The sequence below is a fragment of the Helobdella robusta genome (assembly GCF_000326865.2).
Source record: "Helobdella robusta unplaced genomic scaffold HELROscaffold_64, whole genome shotgun sequence".
In the NCBI taxonomy this organism is placed as follows: domain Eukaryota; kingdom Metazoa; phylum Annelida; class Clitellata; order Rhynchobdellida; family Glossiphoniidae; genus Helobdella; species Helobdella robusta.
The window spans coordinates 235,106-257,605 of NW_008705358.1; the positions used below are offsets into that span (position 1 = coordinate 235,106).

At 31.4% G+C, this 22,500-nt stretch overlaps 5 protein-coding genes across 5 annotated transcripts in view; 1 reads left to right on the forward strand and 4 right to left on the reverse strand.

Moving 5' to 3' along the window:
* Nucleotides 1–5,531: 5,531 nt before the first annotated feature.
* Nucleotides 5,532–7,502, reverse strand: HELRODRAFT_115475 (hypothetical protein). Its single transcript, XM_009029993.1, has 6 exons — nt 7,488–7,502; nt 7,338–7,388; nt 6,778–6,879; nt 6,461–6,557; nt 6,244–6,291; nt 5,532–6,084 (listed from the first exon to the last, which is right to left on the reverse strand). Exons 2-6 carry the CDS (start codon nt 7,386–7,388, stop codon nt 5,939–5,941), a joined length of 444 nt encoding a protein of 147 aa, XP_009028241.1. The 5' UTR covers nt 7,488–7,502; the 3' UTR covers nt 5,532–5,938.
* A 1,247-nt stretch (nt 7,503–8,749) lies between these two features.
* On the reverse strand, nt 8,750–10,441 carry HELRODRAFT_180689 (hypothetical protein; the record flags this gene model as incomplete). The annotated part of the gene is made up of 3 exons (XM_009029994.1): nt 8,750–9,521; nt 9,671–10,265; nt 10,384–10,441. 3 exons carry the CDS (start codon nt 10,439–10,441, stop codon nt 8,750–8,752), a joined length of 1,425 nt encoding a protein of 474 aa, XP_009028242.1.
* A 615-nt stretch (nt 10,442–11,056) lies between these two features.
* HELRODRAFT_180690 (hypothetical protein) lies at nt 11,057–12,321 on the forward strand (the record flags this gene model as incomplete). Its single annotated transcript, XM_009029995.1, has 3 exons — nt 11,057–11,247; nt 11,356–11,392; nt 11,695–12,321. 3 exons carry the CDS (start codon nt 11,057–11,059, stop codon nt 12,319–12,321), a joined length of 855 nt encoding a protein of 284 aa, XP_009028243.1.
* Nucleotides 12,322–12,448: 127 nt separating this feature from the next.
* HELRODRAFT_193983 (hypothetical protein) lies at nt 12,449–19,025 on the reverse strand (the record flags this gene model as incomplete). Its single annotated transcript, XM_009029996.1, has 15 exons — nt 12,449–12,774; nt 13,019–13,209; nt 13,323–13,422; nt 13,618–13,719; nt 13,888–13,978; nt 14,372–14,478; nt 14,578–14,883; nt 15,102–15,234; nt 15,482–15,568; nt 15,698–15,756; nt 15,903–16,017; nt 16,192–16,322; nt 17,965–18,147; nt 18,423–18,589; nt 18,926–19,025. 15 exons carry the CDS (start codon nt 19,023–19,025, stop codon nt 12,607–12,609), a joined length of 2,040 nt encoding a protein of 679 aa, XP_009028244.1. The 3' UTR covers nt 12,449–12,606.
* A 674-nt stretch (nt 19,026–19,699) lies between these two features.
* HELRODRAFT_180692 (hypothetical protein) overlaps nt 19,700–22,500 on the reverse strand; it is a gene marked incomplete at both ends in the record, with an annotated part of 2,936 nt that continues 135 nt past the window's right edge. The window contains 8 exons of the mRNA XM_009029997.1: nt 19,700–19,810; nt 19,940–19,985; nt 20,104–20,324; nt 20,414–20,492; nt 20,867–20,998; nt 21,414–21,517; nt 21,667–21,747; nt 21,915–22,085. Of these exons, the coding sequence (XP_009028245.1) occupies nt 19,700–19,810; nt 19,940–19,985; nt 20,104–20,324; nt 20,414–20,492; nt 20,867–20,998; nt 21,414–21,517; nt 21,667–21,747; nt 21,915–22,085 (945 nt within the window). The remainder of the gene's footprint in view (nt 19,811–19,939; nt 19,986–20,103; nt 20,325–20,413; nt 20,493–20,866; nt 20,999–21,413; nt 21,518–21,666; nt 21,748–21,914; nt 22,086–22,500) is intronic.

Below are 22,500 nucleotides of genomic sequence, written 5' to 3' on the forward strand. Positions count from 1 at the left end.
ACCCAACTGCTTCTAGTAACTCTTCTACTACAACGTAAACAACAACAACAACGACCACAACAACAACAGCAACAACAGCAACCGCAACAACCACAGCAACAACCACAACAACCAAAACAACCAAAACAACAACAAAGACGACCACAACAACAACAACAACAACAACAACAACAACAGCAACAACCACAGCAACAACCACAACAACATAAACAACAACAACAACGACGACAATAGGAGTAACAACTAGAACAAAGAACGAAAAGCAAAGACATACACAAGTGTAGAGCCAAACAATAAGAGGACCATCTATAAATAGATTTCCTGGCAATCAATAAGACAAAAATAAACTTCATGATAGTGTGAAAGAGAAAAAGAATCACACGCGAAATAAAAGCGAAAAAACCGCGAAAAAATTTGGCAATCTCATTCATTCGTTCGTTTATTCCTTTTCCTTCCTTCATTCGTTCGTTCGTTCGTTCGTTACATCACGTTAACATGCAAAGTTACCTTGGAGATATTTAGCGTTTTTGTTGTTTTCAATGACGTCATCGTCGTCTCAATTTTCATCATTATCATCGTCCTCGTTTTCCGCGAATTATTTTGCTCGAGATGTTTACTTTATTGTGTTCATTATGTTGCAGCATTTTAGCGTTCGCCCACACGCATATACATACAAACAAACATACAAACATACAGACATACATAAATACAAGCATACATAAAAACAAACATACAAACATACAACATACAAACATCTAAATGCACATACATATTGCTTACCGATCGTTATCAATCTACTTGCAAATTATATTTTGCGACAGAATTTTTTAATTTTAATATTATAATTAGTTTGAAATGTTTACCAATCAATTAAATCACTTGTTAATTCATTCATTTATTTCTTAGTACACACACACACACACACACACACACACACATACACACAAACACACACATACGTACACACACGTACACAGACATATGTGAATATATAAAAAAAACACGATTACCTGAATATCAATTAAAGTTGAATCGTTAGTTTAATGTTAAAGTTACGATTAATAGCAACAATAATTAGTTATAATTATTGTTATCATAACAATAATGACAAAACAATTTATATTTAAATTAATTAAATTCTATTAAATTAATAATTTGAAAGAATATACTGCCTATTTATATAGGCAGTTATATTCTAAATCGTAATCAAAACCGTTAACAATGTAATTATTATTAATAATTATAGTCATAATTTTGAGTACTATTAATAATTTTTATTTAATATTTTAATAATATGGACAAAAAATTCTTTTGAAAAAAATTTCTTTTCATCTTTACAACGGGTGATATAAGTGGCAGAATATATGCCATCCATACATACATACATACATACATACATACATACATACATACATACATACATACATACATACATACATACATACATACATACATACATACATACATACATACATACATACATACATACATACATACATACATACATACATACATACATACATACATACATACATACATACATACATACATACATACATACATACATACATACATACATACATACATACATACATACATACATACATACATACATACATACATACATACATACATACATACATACATACATACATACATACATACATACATACATACATACATACATACATACATACATACATACATACATTACATACATACATACATACATTACGCAGTTGAGGTTGGTGCAAGAGGTGTTGTTGGTTGTTCAGTGTACAACTTTTTGAAGGATTTGGGTTTGGTGGGTAAAAGAAGATCGAGTTGTATGTAGAACATAGGACTCCCAGCCGAACAAGCGTCTTACTGGGTATGGTTATGTAGGAAGAAAAAGGATTGCAAGTTTAAATAATTAACAGACGAGCTTGTTTGCGCGTAAATCTCTCGATTATTCAACAATCCCAGATTCGGATAAACGTGTTACTTGGCTCGTCGATATAACTCACATCGTGATATTTCGATAGAGAACTTTCTGGCACGTCTGCACAATTTGGCAGAATAAAAGGAGTTGATTTCAAAGCGAGACAAACTATATAACTCTATATAACTCTATATAAACCTATATAACTCTATATAACTCTATATAAACCTATATAACTCTATATAAACCAATATAACTCTATATAACTCTATATAAACCAATATAACTCTATATAACTCTATATAAACCTATATAACTTTATATAAACCTATATAACCCTATATAACTCTATATAACTCTATATAAACCAATATAACTCTATATAAACCTATATAACTCTATATAACTCTATATAACTCTATATAAACCAATATAACTCTATATAACTCTATATAAACCTATATAACTCTATATAAACCTATATAACTCTATATATAACTATATATATGCTGTTAGGTCCACAAGTAAGGGCACAAAATCTTTTGTGTTGTAATGTGTAACTCTAATTTAAAAAGCAAGCCAGCAGCATTGTGTTATTCATTCATTCAGAGTTTTTGTTGGATTTTTTATACAAAATGTAAGTACTGGGTGCACGGGTACCGAGGGATTTCTTTTTAAGTACAGCATTAGTATCGCTGTACTTTTGCGTGTATACTGGCACGCTTCAATACATTTATTTTTATTTTAAGACTGGAAGAAACTTTCGGTACATGTGTACTAATAAGTTTATGTTTATTAATGTTGATGTATTTTATTCAATTTGTTACTATTATAATAATAATAATTATAATAATATTAATAATTATTATTATAATTATTATTATTCATCAGTAGCTATCAATTCATCCACGTATTTATTTATGCAGTTGCGGGGTTGGATCAAGCTGTACGGCTTATCAAGCAATAAATCATTTGTGTTTATGTATGTATGTTTGTTTGTAAGTTTATTTGTTTATTTGTATGTCTGTGTATATGTTTGTATGTGTGTATGTTTGCACGTGTGCATGCATGTTTGTTTGTTTGTGTGTATGTTCGTATATTTATACCAGCATCTATGTGTATATCTGTGTGTATGTTTGTATGTGTGTACTGGACATGCTGATGTTTGTATGTTTGTTTGTTTGTGTGTGTGTACATTTGTATATTCATACTGGTGCCTACTGCACTCAAATTGTCCTAAAACCAATATTATTATATAAAGCATCGTTTGAAAAGGGATTATTATCATTATTACATTCTTATCGTTATTATTATTATTGATTTGATATTCATTTTTTGTAAAAAAAATTTTTTTAATTAAAAATAATACAATATAATGAAAGCTTTTAGAACGATAACGATAATTAATAATAATAGTAATAATAATATATAATAATAATAATAAATAATAATAATAAATAAATAAACACAAATAATAATAAGGTGTTATTGTAGCACGAGATTCTGCTTCGTGTATATCTGGGCGACATTTTGAAATTGATCTGAAAAATTTAAAAATAATAATAAACAATAATAATGATAATAATAATAATAATAAGGAGACGAAATATTTTATTATTATTATTAATTATTTTCCAATTTTACTCCAAGATAAACCAGACAACTTATCGAAATTCAAGCAAATGTGAAAACAAACATTTGAAACTGAAAAAAAAAGTAAAAAAGAACCATTCGAACTCTATTTTCGAGGTAACCGGAAACGCGGAGCGGAAATGATGTGATCACGTGATCGATCTCTACTTCCTGTCAGGGACGTCCCGTTTATTTTACATTATTTATAATCTTTTTAGTTTATATTATTTATAATCTTTTTTTATTTTACCTTACATTCGTAGACATTTTGTTATTTATTCGTTTGCTTGTTTGATAAAATTTTTTTGGCCAAGTTGAATAATTTTTCTCTTTCATTCATAACCTTTTTTTGTTTTGGAAAAGTAGTCAGGAAATGTTGTGTGTGTGTGTGTGTATGTGTGTGTGTGTGTGTGTGTGTGTGTGTGTGTGTGTGGTGTGTGCGAGCGGGTGTGTGATCGCACGTACAAAGATTATTATCGAAACAACATCAGCGCATTATCATCAACAACAACAACAACAACATTCAACATGCAATCAATGAAAATTGATTAAACAAAACATGCAAAAAAATCTAGAAACAATTCAACACCGGTGACAAGGAACAACGAAACAGTGCAAAGCAAAAAAGTTGAGCGCTACAGAAATATCCATTTTAAATCCTCGCCTATCTCCTTAAATGGCCTCTACATCTTGACTTACGCTTTGTCTCTTTTAACACCACAAAATGGTTATTTCTTACCACAATTACCCAACTCTCCGAGCCATTTATTTAAAAAAAACCTACATTGTTTTGTTACTTTTACTACTACTACTACTACTAATACTACTACTACTGCTGCTGCGGCTGCTGCTGTTGCTACTATTACTACTACTACTACTACCGTTGGTTGTACATGGAATACTAATGTTGTTAATTCCAATGTCTAACTTGGATATTGTGTTGGTTAATATTTTTGGGCCGAGTAGAACCTTTTTGCATGTTGAAAACTATACAAAGAGTTTATTGTTGACGAACCAGTTTGAGACATCTTCCAGACGAAGTGTTCAACTAAGACTAACTTTGACTCAACACACACTGATCTCTGTTTTCCTGATAGCTCTGAACTACGTATTGACGAACTTTGAACCATTGTATTCACGAATAACGGACAACATTCGTGAAGTCCTTGGGTCACTTGTTGAATATCACCACATTCCAACTACAACAAAGTCTTAAAGGTCGAGTTTTGTGGTGGTCGATGGCACGAGAAAGAAAGAAGAAAGATCCACAAACCCTCTTACTCCCGAGAAATGCTATTTTTAATTACATCGAAAGCTTTTGACAAATCTATGAAAACAACAATGGTTAGAGTTTTGTTATTTAGATTGGTTTTTTTTTATAACAATACTATTAATAGGCACAACAATCTTAGGAAACAATAAAGAAAAACTAATCACTAATTTATTTTTGAAGACGAGAAAAACTTGACTTTTTTCTCACTTATACATACACATACATATATACAAACGTACATACGTTCGTACAAACATACATACATATATGCAGACGTTCGTACATACATACATATATACAATGCAACTTATGTATATTAGTATGTAGTGTATTGTTTAGCGTTATTATATTGTCTACAGAGTTTTCTGACTTGAATATGAAATGAGCGTAGTAAAAACGTTTAAAGACGTCGTTTGTTATTGTTGTTGATGTTTTGTTGTTTGATGGAATGACACTGCTGTAGATGATGTCTTGGTTGATGTTACTTGATGTCTTTGATGGTAATTCGCTGACTTTTAATGTAGTGACACTAACTCTAGCAGCACAACAAACATTACAATACTAGCGTCAACAAACTGTCATATACAGACACATGTTACAATCACTATTCATGTAATGTTTCTGATGTCATGTGGGTGTCACCAACGTTGTATTAATGTTGCTTACATTAAGTACTGTCACACATAAAGAAATACATTAGCAGTATTTATATCAAAGTATACATAACTTATTTAGCAATGGCCGTGGTACATAATAATCAGGCAGATTCGACATACCACACTACCAAATTTTAGATTTTCATGCTCAGATAGAGTACTACAAGAAACTGGAGAAAAGACATCAATTAATTTTCTGAAAAATCTCAAGTTAGTAAGCCTCAATTATTGAGAAATATACTTTTTGTTTCAGTTTAAGATGACTTTTACCACAATTCACTTTTAGTTTTTACAAATTTTAGAAAAAACAAAGCATGTTTGATGACATTTTTATTAATTTTTCAGACTACCAAGTGAAACAGTGTCATAAAAACCATCATCAGTTTGCCATCGTAATTACTGTGTGACTAAACACACTCACAAATACACACGGGAACAAATTATGATCAATTGAATCTATCTGTATGATTTTTGGTAACGGGCTCTTGCTCCGGGACCACCAAACTTTTTGGGCTCGCATCTTCTCGGGTCAGCCACCAGAAGAGTCCTATCATAACTGATTAGGATATCTTTAATTTCTTTCTTTGATGCTTCATCAACATCTGAAATTTTTAATTTTTTTTTAAATAAATTTGATAACATTAAGTTTGAATAAATTTTAATAAAAATTTAATTAAAAAATTGATGACAAGTGCACTAAGAACTGAAAAAGTTAGGAGAAAAGGATTTTTATAGCAAAATTTGAGGATGTCTAAACTTACATTTCTGGTAGTAAGCAACCAGAGCTTTTGAAATTGCCTGACGGATGGCTGAAAAATTCAACAAAAATAGATTTAAAACATCTTTATATTAAACCAAAAAAAAAAATTCAATACAAAAGCACATCACAGATCTTTAAATAATGAAAGTTAGAAATGAAAATAAAGAAATGATAACTTGAAACTTTTAAAATTTAACATAAACCATAGACCAACAAACCATAAATTTGAGAAACTCGACCACCCCCGGACACTCTGACTCTGATGTCGACAGCTGAAAAACGTTCCTTGCCTAACAACAGCAATGGTTCCTGGACCTAGTTGTGATGAAATGAATCAACCAATCAAACATAAATCATTTAATTCTTTAATAGTGCAGATCATTAAATGATAGTTTTTAAATAGGAAGTAACTACAAATTAAAAATAACATAAAAGATGTCGGTAAAAAAGACTCTCGAGTAGATTCAATGACAAAACAGTGTTCATCTTCCACTCTCTCTCTCTCTCTAAACATGAAATACGACAATTTACTGACCTTGTATCGAAGGAGCTCTGGCTCAAGCAGATCGATCGGTCGTCCATTAACTTTTAATAAACCGGATCCATTTTTGCAATGGGCGACTGCGGTGGCTGTTTTCTGTAGATGAAAATTAGGAATTAGATTAGTTAAATTATGACAAAAACTAAATTAGCAAAACAACCTTTTCAATGCTGTAAGCAAAAGAAAAAACTAGAACAGAAATTAAATGTTTGTCTTGTGAAAAATTGTTCATTAGTGAATAAAATAAACAGTTTGGAAAAGACAAAAAACACTTTATTTATTGCTATAGCAATTGGCTTTGATATGACAGATAGATATAAAAAATTCTGTCATACGGTTTTGTGCAATTGCAACAAAAATGACAAATCAGTAAAAAAAATCTAACTTTTCTCAATTTGAAAAAGAGTATAACTAACAGCATCGTTAATAAATTTGAGAAATGAATTTAAGATTTTTACGCATTACAAACAAAAAACCATAACAGCATTTAAAAATCCCTAATCAGTTTTACAATTTCACTAATCAAATCAAGCATGCTCTATTCACGAACGAACCTTACGCCCGTAAACTTGGACAGATTGCTTCGGACCTTTAGCGGCAGGCATCTTGATTAAAAAAATTAAAGTTTTTATTAATTTATTATATTAATTTAATTAAATCTTGTAAATTTCGGTGTAAATTTAGAACAAAAAAACCATATCCACCTTAACGCAAACAGGAAAAAGGAAAAGCAGTTGCGATTTTTTAATAACCAAAAATGCAAAATTTTGACAACAATTAAAAAGTAAACTTAAGTTTTAAATTTTAAGCTGGTTTTAAATTTTACCAGAGTCCAAGTCGATAAATTCATTAATAGTGTAATTTTTAAAAATCATTATTATTAACCGGCCGTCAATTTAAAATGACGATTTTCTTTCGAATAAGTTAAAAAATAATGTAAAACTTTTTTTGAATATGAATTGAAACTTTGGAAACTGGATATAAAACATGTTAACTATATTTGTCGGTAAAATATGAGGCAATCAGCAATTATAACATGATCTTCGATAATAAAGTTGATAACAATGAGTATTTTTAAAGTTTCCTTAACTTACATTCGTTAAAATTCGTTCAAAAATTGAGAATCAGATAGATTATCATATCAATATTAACTCTCATACATAGATAAATATCTTAATTATTTGGACGCAGTTTGTAACTATAATTCCACCTGATTATATAGAAACAGTTGATGAATTCTTGAACGAAACTTCTAAAATAATCACAAAACTTGAGCAAACAATGAATAATGGCAGGTGCCTGAAAATTTTTATTGAAAGTTATCAGGCAAAATACTTCGCCATTTATTAACAATTAACTCACGCACTATAAAAAATTAAAAATGAAAAAGTCACTGGTAACAAACAAATCAGGAAATTTTTGGGAGAAGAAAGGCACTAGTACATAAATTGTGAAGTTTTCAGTAACAATCTAACATAATAATAATATCATTATTAATCAAAATAATCATTAGAGGACTTCAAAAGTGTTGATATATTTTATGAAATAATAAATGATGTTAAAGTTGAGAACGTTGGCAGAAAAGTTGAAATATGTATGTATGCGAATTTAAATAAGCGAAAAAATATTGTCTTTCTGGCATTCGAAACCACACTCAACACATACTCCTCTTTAAAACATCCTCAACCCTATAATAACATTGTACATAATAAAAAAGCCCGATAGATATACAAGAGACATACATTTTTGCGATTTGAAAACTGGACTATAAATCACACAACGTTCTTGAAATGACAGTTTTTAGATAGGTTTTAAGCATACAGCTTTCTCTCTCTCTCTCTCTCTCTCTCTCCTCTCTCTCTCTTTCCCTCTTTCACACACACACACACACACACACACACACACACACACACACACACACACACACACACACACACGCAATTTAACTTGTTTGCATGTAAAATATCTAAACTTCGGTTGACAACTGATTACTAGATATCGTTGAGAGGACATCACTTTCATCAACAACAGCCCATTTCAATTTTGAACTATTATTTTTAATTCTGTTCAATTTTGAATCGTAAAATGCACCTTCTTCGACGCCAGAATCAGAAGAAACCTTACTGTGTCTGTTATCAAAAGATTTGTTCTTACAGGTTCCATTAGGATCCTTTCCTTTGGTGTTCATACTAATTTCTCCCAACGTAACCTCTGCTCCCGAATCACTAGAATCCGATTTCTTTTTAGATTTTTTAATTTTGTTGCTAGTCCTGATTTTTTTTGGTGCATCTATGGATGATGTCATCTCGTCTGCTTCCACATTTCTTCTGTTTGACGTTTTGTGAATACTTGCCTCGTTATTTGAACGTTTATTTGATTTGAAATTATTCTCCCCGCTGCTACTAGCAGTAGAAGGTGATGTTACACGATTTTTTGATTGTTTGGCTGGCCTGTAGTAATCTAATTCATTCGTGTTTTTATTTATGTATCTTCTGCTCAGGTCTGCATCAAGCCAGTTCTCACTTGGATCGAAGTTGACGTTCTCAGAGTCTGAATCACTGTAAGTTTCAAAATGTTCATTCAGCACATCCCTGTTTCCTTTTTTGACGTTGATTTTATGTTTTGTGCTATTATGCATGGTCTTCATTTCTGGTGAATATGAGAATCTTGGGTTGTCGTATGCGTGTCTGACTGCTTGCTTTGATTGTATACTGTCACCTCTCTCACCCTCTGAAAATCTGTCAAGTTGAAAAAGTTAATTGAGCATTAAAAAATAGTATTGTATCATGCAAATCAAACATTTGTAGCAACCCCAATAATGTTAATTAAGTACATTTTATAAAAAAATGCCAATGATGATAAAAAATAGTTTTAAAAAAATGACTACTTGTTGGACTGAGAGCCTCTATTCTCCAACATCAGAGCAGCGGGTATGGACATTTTACTGCTTGTAAGCAAGATGTCACTCATACTTGGAAAGTCTGCAAAACTGCTGACACTCCTGTTAAAAAATGCTGGATTGTCGTGTCCTAATGACGAGGATTCCCTGACTGGGTGTCGGCCACTAGTTTCAGTGTAATGGATGTTTGCTCTCTGGTTGCCGTGGATGTTGTTGTTTGGTATTGAAGAATACGGTGGGGGCTGTGATGGTAATTGTTGGCTTGTTTGTGGTTGGTTGTATCTTGCATTTGTGCTGGTGAAATTATTTGACGAATTATTATTATTATCGTTGTTGTAGCTATGACTTCGGGCATTATTTTGTTGATTTTGATGTGAAATCGAAACGTAATTGTTAGGATTGTAATAGGTAGATTGTTGGTTTTGTGATGTTGTTTGAGCAGTTAGTCTTTCATCCCCAGTATCTTTTAATCGTCGTTTCTTCAAGTAGCAAAAGTAGAAGATTAGTGAAATTAGGACGATCACCACAACACCGGCTATTATGCCGATTATTATCCCAATTAGCGATCCGGCATTACCCTGGGCTTTTTGGAATAAAATAATAAAATTATAAATGAAAAAACATCAACAATTTTAATCTTATTCAATTTATTCACTTTATTTAGCAATAAATTCTTAAAATAAAATAAATCCACGACTTACCCGAAACGAAATTGAAGGAATTTAGGAGGAGAAATATCGTTAACAATTTTAGCTTCATTTCCGCGTAATTGTGAGTTTTAAAACTTAAATATAAATAAAATACCAATATTTATTCGTGAAATCATTCTAAAATCTTACTTTTATTGAAGCTGATTAAATTTCCAGCTTGAAAGAAAGGTAAATACAAAACCATCGAACTACCTGTAGTAATGAATTTACACTCGTTGGCCCGTCATCTGATTGCTCTCTGTAGGTAAAATGGTTAAAAATTAATAGATGTCACTACGATTAGGCTGTTTGACATGATTGGCATTCATCTTCTATAATATAACATATACATATACATATGTGGAAAATAACATATATATAGAATATAATATGTTTTATAATATAACATGTATAAAGAATATATAGAATGTAACATGTTCTATAATATAACATATATATATAGAATATAACATGTTCTATAATATAAATAGAATATAACATATAAATTGAAGCTTTAAATAAATCAACATATTCATTTTACAACTATATTATTGTTAATATAAATTTTGTTTTAAACATAATAAGTCTAGTATATATTTCATGTAGCTTGCTCGTTTAAACCCATGCAACTTCATAGGTAAGCCAATGAATTCAAATAGCCCGATCGGATGCTACATTTTTTATAATGGGCGATAAAATGTTTAAACTCGTACGCATCATTCCTCTCAAAAATTGCCTAATTACGGCTTCTTTCTTCACTAATCCTGAAAATTTGAGTTTTTTCAGAATGATGTCTTCAGTACAAAAGAATTCTGACAGAAGAATGGAGAGATATCTCAAAAAGACGGCAGATCTCATAGCCGGAAAAACTCGCAAGTTATTTTTTTTATTTCTTACCTTTTCCACATTTTTTCAAGTTTTCTATTATTAAAATATTGCAAAATTATGTTTTTCTAATAAATTTGTTTTACTATTATTTGTTAGGAAATCAAAAAACGTTGCTCCTAACTTTCACAGCTTGGTAAGTTTTTTTTTAAATTTTGTAGTAAAATTAGTAAAAACTCAAATTTTAAACATACAAGAGTTCTGTAAGTAATTCTAACGTCAAAGTAGTAAATACAGAAAACATGTCGATTTTATACTATGTCTGATATAAGGCAGTAGTACTGTATTTGTTCTAAATATATAATAAATGTACAATATGTTACAAAAATATTCACTTGAATAAGTGTAAATCAGTTATAAATTGCTTTCTAATGCACTTACCATAATATGAATCTACATTGTAGAGAAATATAACAAATATTATTAATTTTCAAACAGGTAGAAGCAGAAATATTACTATCCAGAGCAGATGAATTACAGAGCAAAAGTATTTATGAAGGTAGAATACCAAAATCAAACAATCCCAGAGTCAAAAGATTGAGTTCAATGTTTTACAGTTACATATGTGGCCTCTTAGAATCTGGTGAAGTCTGCCCTGAATTACAAGAATTAGCATTTCAAGTATCAGATGTTACAGTAACTCCTAATTTCAATCTTATAATCGTTTCTTGGTTGGATGTGAACATTGAAAACAAGGAGAAAATAATGAACTTGTTGCCAAAATGCTCTGCTGATTTGAGAACAGTGCTAACAGGTTTGAGAGTCATGGGAAATATACCCCCAATTCAGTTTAGTAGGGATGTGTCTCATGTAAAAACAATAGAGATTGAAAAATTACTGTGTGAAGCAGATATGGGCCCAGAAATTGAAAATAATACCACTGAAAATGATTGTGCAACTACTGACGACGATGATATCTGTGAAACATGTGACGAACACCCACATTCTTCAAAATTTTTGAATGATGTCCAAGAACCACAAACTGTTTCTCAAAATGTTTATGGTGTTAATTATGAAGAGATTAAAAATGAAGTTCTAACATTGAAGAATAAACTTAAAAAATGATAGTTGATTTGCAACGTAAAAATGCTTGAGTTGTTAAAAATCTGTCAGTGTAGATATACATAACTTCTATTTTGAACAAAGGTTTTATTTTCATGAATTGTCAAAACATATTTTTTCATAATTTTTTCAATTAAAAAAAGTACAAAAATTGAATGTGCTACGAGGTGATAGTAAAAAATTGTTCTAATAGTTCATATGACACAATCCACATTTGGTAACAAAAACAAGTTTATTAATTGCAAGGCCGCAGAACCCCAACCCAACATTAAGACCTACAGTTAATAATCATTCAATCATGGTGGTATCGTCTTGAAGATCACCCCTTAGTCTCAAAGTAACGGCACTCATAAACGGAGGTAGAGCGTTTGGACCTCTTAAATAAATTTCAATGAGGTCTGAAAATGATTCAGAGTACTGATTCCCCAACAGTTCAAATTCACCATCTGGCAGTTGCTGAAAAGTTGATGATGGTCGAAAGTTAATGAATTTGTTAAATTTATTTATTCGAATATTGAATTAAATTAAATCTGTTGTTATCAATTGAAAAAAAAACCAAATTTGTTAAATTTACTAAATCTGTGTTCATTTAAATGTTATTTGAACGTTCAAATGCATTAAATTCATGTGTTCAAGTTTGTTAATGATCTGATGATTTATTGTTAACCATTAAAAAAAGGATTTTTTCCAATGAACTAACCGATATAAGGAAATACTCGTCGGGCAATTTAGCAAATATGCTGCAGAGTTTGTATAGACTTTCGCCCATTTTCTCGAACGTGTAGCCAAGTAAAGTGGACACTAGTTTTTTGATATTTTGCGAGATTTTCTCGTAATTTTCCGTCAGGCGTTTGTTGATGAGTTCTACCTTCTGCAACTGGGCTTTCAGCTCTGCAATCAAAGTTATTGATCAATTCTTATATTTTATAATATATATTGATTATATTATATATTATAACATATATTTATTACATTATAAATATATACACAGTTATTTTATATACCTTCTTGTTCCTTCACAGAGCCAAGTGAGGCGATCATGGCGTTTGTTTTAACTGTCAGGTCTTCGTCTTGTTTGGTCTCCATCAGAGTTTTTATCTTCATCTGGAAATAATAATAAAATAATTAATTATAAATAATTGAAAATATAGTTCCGTAAATTATTGTCTTATAAATGTTTAAAGTGGGAGTAACACTCGTAAAGTTAAGACAATTAATGAGTAAGGTAAGTGTTAAAGTATTTTTAAAACGTAATTTTTACATTTACAAAGAACGTTAATGAAGACAAAAAAAAAACACCTTCAAATGTTGGTTCTCTTCTTCCTTCTTCTCTAGCTGCTGTACAATTTTTTGCCTGAACGTTTGATAAGGGTTAGGACCTTTCATCATAATTGCCTGGGTCTGCCCAGGGTTATAAACCCCCTAAAAAAATAACTACTATTATTGCTGGTACTAACCTTCATCATCTTAATCATTTTTAAAATCACCATCATCTGTTTCATCATCACACATAGACAATTTAGCATCATCTTAATCGTTGTCGCCATCACCCTTATCGTTGTAACTAACTCTCATGTCATTGGCATCCATGGCGCATTCAAGCCTCTCATACTTCATTTCGGATTCTAACAATTTACTCTTCAATTCCTCTATAGTTTTTCTATTGTTGGTTTTAATTATTATTATCAAATTTATTATTATTTTCATCACAACCATTTCAATCACTGTCATCATCTTCACGGTCATCTTTTTAATCAATGCAGCCACCACTGGTTACATGATAATCAACTTAATCAACATCTAAATCAGGGGTGGGCAAACATTTTGCTGTGAGAGCCGCATTAAGAACTATTTTACCCTTGAAGGGCCGCATCTGTACTTAAAAAGCAAATTTTTTCGACCCGGGGGAGAATTTTTTACGGTTTGTGGTTCCTTTTTTGGTCATAATGTCTGGCTGACGAAATTTTTTTTTTGGCGAGTCGCAGTTTGCCCAGCCCTGATCTAAACCATCATTCCCTTCATCATAATCCTCGTCCTCATCATTTTCACTCACCTCAAAGACTTAACCAAAATATCATCAGCGCTTTTATCATCATCGTCACGGGACATGATCATCACCTTCCTTGCTACTTTTTCTCTATCATTCAATGAGTGCTCCAGCTGACGGGGAAATTCGACGAACGTAGCAAACAACGACCATAACAAGAATGACATCATCAATGACGTCATCAACAACAATAACAACACAAAAACAGCAACCTCGATAATCTTTTCATTCAATTTCTCAATCTTTTGAAGATGTTCATTATTCTCAGTGTCACACTTCTTATAATCAGCCACTAAATTGTTATACTGGGTTTCTAGCAGCTGCAGTCTTTGGGTTAACGTTGTCGTCCTATTGTTATTAACGCTGCTGTTATTATTGATCGTTTTGTTAATGTTTCTTTGCTGTTGTCTTTGTGAGGAGTTTGAAGTGCCGTCACTGCAGTCTTCGTAGTAGGCTGACGTCGAGAGCGTGAGGTCTCGCTCGTAGGTGTCGATTATTTTCTTGTAGTTGTCTCTCTCCTGCGATGTTAATTTCATTTTAAATCTGCCTTTTATATCTACGTTGAAATATTATAACTAAGTTATAACATTATTTTCAATTTGCGTTAAAATTAACATCACACCATGACTGTGTGCGCTGAATTTTAAATGCTGAACCAAAAAACAGTCAAACATAAAACCAAACAGCCTTGACAGCAGAAACAACAGACAGCTAAAATAAACTCCAAAGAACCTACAGCAGTGACGAGTCTTAATTTATTTTGCACTCTTTTCAACTGGCCAGTGGTTGTTTTCAACTGATTAATCTCCTTCATCGAGACATCGGCCTCCGATCTCAATGTACTGTTCTCCTCCTCTATGCTTCTCTGTCTATGACGTGAGTGATAATAAAAAATAACAAGTACAATAAGAACAACAAAAACTCTGGCAATAACTCTAGCAACAACAACAACATAAAATGATAATAAAAACAGCAACAACATTGATAATAATAGTAGAACTAAAATTCTTACAACTACTCCTACTACAGTTACTACAACTTCCATTACTGCTAGTAACAACAACAACAACAACAACGAGAAGAGTAATAAGAAAAGTAATAGGAACAATAGCTGACTCCTTCCTCAGTTCGCCGCACATGCGCAAGTATCTTTCGTTGATGTGCGTCAGCTCTAGCATCTTCTCCATCACGTCATGTGCATTCCTGTCACAATCATCATCATCGTCGTTATTATTATTATTAATTATTATCATCATCATAGTCATCATCGTCTTATAATTATTATTATTTATTATTATCATCATCATCAGTATTATTATTATTATTACAAACTTGGCCCCAGGAATAGATTTAATTAACTTTTCAAATTCTTTCAACTTTTTGTTCAGGACCTGAGGATATTAATTAATTAATTAATTAATCAATCAATCAATCAATCACATAATTCGATTTAAGTTCAATTTTAATCAAATTTAAAACACCATTACAACCATTACTCATTATCACAATCGCGATCCAGTACAATCGTCATCACAACCTCATTCTCTAATTTAGTATCTTCAAGATGTTGGCAGTTCGTCAAAGCTCGATCGAGTTTATTCTGCAGGCCAATGCATTGTTCTTTGACTATATCATAATTCTTGTGAGTAACTCTGTGTATGTGCGTAAACATCATGTTACATATGTTTGTTTGTTTGTATGTCTGTTTGTATCTTGTATGAATGTATGTACCTTTGTATGTAAGTATGCATGTATGTTTGAGCGAATGTTTGTATATATGTACGAATGTGGATATGTATGTGCACAGTACACCAAAGACAACAAACTTATAATAAGTCAATTCTTGCTTCAGTGTTTTATTTTCACTGGTCAGGCTTTCAATTTTTTCGAGTTTTGCTTTTGCAAGTTCAGCTTTGGCCAGAAACTCGTCCGCTCTGGAATGTTCTAACTCTGATTCCTAGTTGGTGATAATGTTTGATGGTGATGAAGATACACAAAAACTTACATACAAACATACATGCAAACATACATACGTATATTCATCATCATCTCCATCACCGCCATCATCGTTATCATTATCATCTTTTCACCCTATTTTTCTGTACAGCCAAACTCAATTGATATTTTGTTTCTTCTAACTGGCTTTCGATATCTTTGTAGTCAGATAATTTACTGTGTGAATGTATATATATGTTTGTTTGAATGTATGTGTATGCATATATGTGCGTATGTATGTATGTATGTATGTATGTATGTCTCTATTTGGGTGGGTGGGTGTGTATGTTTGTATACACGTTAATGCGTATATGAATGTATGATTGTGTTTGTTTGATGGTTATAGTAGTGACAAACATACAAAATTATCACCATCCTCATCACCATCATCATCTTTATTTTTCAATTTAATTTAAAATTTTTAGCTTCTCTCTTTAAAATACTTTACTGAATAAAAGTTAATTTGAATTGAATTGAATCATCAGCAACATCATCATCATCATCACCAATATCATCATCATCATCATCAACAACAACAACCTCGTCAATCTTTTCATCTCAACATTAGCCTCCTCTCTCTCACTCGCTATCTCTTTAATCTCCCTCCTCAAAGAATCCATCTCCCTCACAGATGCTGCTCTGTAGACTTGGAAATCTTGCTTTACCTTGAAATAATTTTACTACTACTACTACCACTACTACTGCTAATACTACTACTACTACCACTATTACTTCTACTACTGCTGCTACTACTACTACTGCCACTACTACTAATAAAAATAATAATAATAACAAAAAAATAATAACGACAATAAACTATTCATCCTTACGAACATCAGCATCATAAAAGATGATTCACAAACATAATATACACGTGTGTACACTGTGCAGACATTCAGACAGGCAGGCATTGTGTATATATATATATATATATATATACAATATTCTATAAATTCTACCGAATGTTTGGCGTTAATATGTTTATAGTTCGTTTTTTCGATTTTTCTCACTAAAGTTTTTTGGTGAACATTTAGTTTATTAAAATTCAAAACAAACTTATTTTTCGAATTCATGCTGCAAATAAGGCCATATTTCGATTCCGAATGTATCATCATCAGTGCTCCTTGCTGTATATATAGGAAAATATTGACTTTGTCAAGATGAACTTTGCTAGTTAACCCTAGTTAACTAGCATCATAAATAGTGACAAAGAAGAATATGATGCTATCGATGAAGAAAAAGAGACCAAAGAAGATGACCAGCCAATTAAGAAACCTGACACCTAATTCGCATCAAAGTTCAATTTTACAACACCAAAATTAATTTTTACAACGTCAAAGTTCATCTTGACAAAGTCAATATTTCCCTATATATACAGCAAGGAGCACTGACGATGATTCATTCGGAATCGAAATATTTGCAGCATGAATTCGAAAAATAAGTTTATTTTGAATTTTAATAAACTAAACGTTCACCAAAAAACTTTAGTGAGAAAAATCGAAAAAACGAACTACAAACATATTAACGCCAAACATTCGGTAGAATTTATAGAATATTGTAAAAATTATGGTCTATTACCAACATATATATATATATAAATATACCTTATCAAGTTCTAATTGTGTAGTCAGTGAAGATGACAATTTTATATTCTCTTTATCCAAGATCTGCTTCTTAAGAGAGGCGGATTCTTTCCTAACTCCTTCACTAACTTCCTTCAATGTTTCGTATTTCGTTGAGATGATTGACAGTTGGTGTTTCAGGTCTGAGACTTCCACTTTGTTCAGCTGGGGGACGATTTTTAGTTAAATTATTTAGGATAGTATCATATTTTTAAGTAAATACTGATTGTGCATGAATTCAATGTGTCAGCTGATCAACTGTTAATTATTACAGAAAGATAGATTATACATATTAAATAATTAATTTAAAAATGGCTTTTGTTGTTTGTCAATTCAATTATAACTAAAGTGGGTCATATCATATAATTAATTAATTAATTTAAAAAATGATTTTTAATTGAAAAAGTCTCTCTCTTTGTGTCAATATCTCCCTCCCTCACTTGATTTTCTTTATCTTTCTTGTCCATTTCAAATTCAAACTTCAATCTCTCGTCTTTTAGTTGTGTCTCGAGAAGTTTGTACTTGAATTCAAGTTCAATGTGGCTGGCTTTCAAGGAGGCAAGGTCAAGCTGGGTGCAGTGACTTCTTTGAGTTAACCATTCCAATTCTTTTTTTAGAGTTAAGTAGGAAACAAAAACATTCAATATTCAATTCAATCAAAAAACAATTAATTAAATAAAGTTTTACTTAGTTAGAGTTTGAGAGGAGTTTATTGTTTAGGAGTTGTCAATGAAAAATTTATTTTTGGACAATTTTTGAAAATTTCTTGTTTGTTTTTAGGAGAGAATGGTTACATTTTATAAAATTGCAAAATTTACAAATATTATAAAACAAATGAACATTGAATAAATACAAAATTAAAAAATTAATTATTGATAAATAAACTTTATTGTTCAATTTTAAAATGTTTAGTTAGCTGGAAAAAATGTTGAAAATTTCGGACCACGATCATTGACTTTCTGCCGATTGTCGCCGCCATATCTGTTTTCAAAATGTTTGTTAACTTTGATGACAGCCGTAAAATCGTCATCCGAGTCCTCCATTATTAAAAATTTTAACTTTAAAAACTTTGCATTCAAAAATTTAAAAATGAAATAAACAAATTTAACATGGGTCCATCTACTAGTCTAATGTGCGTGTAAAAGTGGAAATTTTTAGTTTTTCATTATGAAGCGCGCGCTTCTTTAAAAAGTAATTCATTTAGCTGATTAACTAATGATAGCAGTAACAAATGTAATTTGCCCCATACACACACACCCAATAATTATCATAGATATCACAAATTAGTTAAGCCGAACAAAGGAGAAATTTTCTTTGGAGTGTTTTAGTTAGCTAAGACACAACACAAATCTTTATATTGACATTTAAAAATGCCCTGCTGGGACTAAGCTACGGTGAATTAGTCTAACACAGAATTGCAATCACGTAGGACTGCTTATAAAAATAAATCTTACCTAACCTACCACAGATATATCATAACAACATTATCATAATAATATTGGTGACATTAACAATTGTAACAATAATGAAAGCAGCAATACAGTAGTAGCATTAATTGAAGTAGCAGTAGTAGCAGCAGCAGTAAAAGTATAGGTAGTAACTAGTAGTTGTGGTAGCAGTAGTACGTAATAGTAGTATAATAGTAGTAATAATAGTAAAAGTAATAATAATGAGAATAATAATTATTTTAATAGATGATAATTAATATAATAATATATTAATTATCATCGTCGTCATCATCCAGTAGGTCATAAATATTTTCATTATCTGTTGCCGACAGAACTTTCATATCGTCTAGAACTTTCTGCAAGTGAGCGTTTTGATTCCTCTGCAGTAAATTAAATAAAATTTAAATAATTGATTAATAAGTTAATTAATTAATTAACCAATTGTCTAATTAACCAAGGATTAATTAATAATAACGACGATATTAATGAAAATAAAATTTAAAAAAAACCTTAGAGGCATCAATGCCGAAAGTGTTAATCTGTGATTTGCAGAAGCTGAAAAATAAAAATAATAACAAATCTACAACAACAACAACAACAATAATAATAATAATATAGCTACGCCAATGAAAATATAAACGAAGCTTGAAAAACGGACCATAAAAAGACAAACCTAGAGACGTGCCTTTGCTCCTGGCTACCTTTTCCAGCATCACTACCATCATCATCATCGAATAAATCCAAATTGAATTTGAAACTATTATCATCACCGCCGGCTGCTGTCCTGTCCCCTCCAAATTCACCATCGTCACCGAATTTCGATTTTTTAACGCCGATTAATTTGGTCAAAAAGTCAATTTGGGCTTTAGCTCTCTCGTCCAAGTGATGGTCTTCCTGAATTTAAAATATCTATGCAAGTTAACATATCCGCAAATCCTTATTTATATGTCTATATAATTACACATTTGCACATCCCTACTAACGTATCTAAGGGCGCTGTCCCCAAATGACGTCACTGGCTGACATTTCGACGGAGAAGCGCTGCTGTTGTTTGGGATGTACCTGATGATGACGATGATTGTTGTAATGATGATGATTGTTGTAATGACGATTATGATTGTACAACAACGACAACAACAACATCAACAACAACGAAAGCAACAACAACGAAAGCAACAACAACGAAAGCAACAACAACGAAAGCAACAACAACGAAAGCAACAACAACGAAAGCAACAACAACGAAAGCAACAACAACGAAAGCAACAACAACGAAAGCAACAACAACGAAAGCAACAACAACGAAAGCAACAACAACGAAAGCAACAACAACGAAAGCAACAACAACGAAAGCAACAACAACGAAAGCAACAACAACGAAAGCAACAACAACGAAAGCAACAACAACGAAAGCAACAACAACGAAAGCAACAAACATATTAAGGCCGAGTTGAATAATCCTATCTCCGACATTAGCGTAAGATGGCCTTTTGTTACTCGCCTTCATATCTCTTACACCGCAATCAAATTTTATTAAAATAGGCTGGCTTTCGTCACCTGCAAAAGTTCTAGGAGGGAGGGAGAATTATTTTATCACCGTTAAATTCTGGCAGTTATTAGCTACAATTAATCGTTTACAACAATGATTCCATGAACTGCGATGGTTCAATATTGATAGTTTAATACTACGTATGGATTAATCTTGTAAGAATTATTAAATTAAACAATCGATCAGAAAACCAATAAATCAATCAATCAATCAATCAATCAATCAATCAATCAATCAATCAATCAATCAATCAATCAATCAATCAATCAATCAATCAACAAATCAATCAATTCTCTCTCGTCGTGCACTTGAGATTACGAAAACGAGAAACCCATCGCGCCGTCCAATAATTATTATATAATTATAATAAATATTCTATAATAAATTATCATAATAATATAATTAAAATATAGTTTATGATAATTTTGAAAGACTTTATAGTGCCGGGAATAGGGTAATCAATTGGAAGTTCTCCAGACACGTTCAGTATAAACGCGCCTGAATTATGCTGCAACTTCTCCTTCAGGAATAAGGAAACCTTATAAATGTAATAATCTTTAATAATAATTTAATAATAATATAATAATTACTATAATAATATTAATAATAATAATAATACAAAATGAAAAAATAATTACGATTAATGACATTAACAAGCTATTATTAATTATAGCTGAAGTTCAGAACTCTAATTTTGCTGTCTTTGAAGAAGAGCAGTAGGGAAGATCTGATGAGCATGAAACTACTGACACTCATTCTTGAGTAGTGCTGTGAATGAATGAGTGAATGAATGAATAAATGAATGAATGGTTGAATGCATGCATGCATGAGTGAATGGATGAATAAATGAGTAAATGAATTGACGATGAATGAATAAATAAGTTGAGTTAATAAATGGACTAAATAAAGAAATTTTTCTGAAAAACCCATCTAACAATTCTAAGCTGTTCATAGACAGTGTTGAATATCTGGTCAAGGACGACGTCATTTCTCGGTCCTATTGACCTAACTTCATCAAGGTGGTTCAGTGTGACTAGAAGGATGTCCTGCGGTCGCTTGCAGACGACCATTTGATACTTCACCGACATAACCATCAAGTCGTACAGCTGAATAAATTTGAATGATGTTAATGAGTTAGGGGTGATGGTTAGTTTAATGAGTTATTTAGGCTGCTATCAATCAGTGCTATGATAAATGAATGCTTGACTGATTGATTGAATAAATGAATGATGAACTAATATTACAATTTAATAAAAGATTTAGAATCCCCAAGCCTGCCTTATTCATGCTGGTAGCATTAAGTTTCATAACAGATGAATGAGCAATCTTATCAAACAGGGCCTTCCAAGTGCTGTGTGAATACAATGCTTCTGGCTGAAACATCGTCTGCATGACTTTCTGATCGAACATCGTCTTTAATAGGTCCCCAATCACTAATTATTTGTTTTTATTATTTGTTTTATAAAATTAAAGGTGTACAATTTTATATTTTATAAATTTTAGTTTCATTTTTAATAAAAA

What these genes read in the sequence shown, in the direction of transcription:
- HELRODRAFT_115475 (XM_009029993.1), bottom strand. Translation starts at nt 7,388, where the DNA reads ATGCCTGCCGCTAAAGGTCCGAAGCAATCTGTCCAAGTTTACGGGCGT. An exon ending in CAGAGCTCCTTCGATACAAG is followed by an intron (nt 6,558 to 6,777) that starts GTCAGTAAATTG and finishes CATCACAACTAG; the next exon opens with GTCCAGGAACCATTGCTGTT. An exon ending in TCGAGTTTCTCAAATTTATG is followed by an intron (nt 6,292 to 6,460) that starts GTTTGTTGGTCT and finishes TGAATTTTTCAG; the next exon opens with CCATCCGTCAGGCAATTTCA.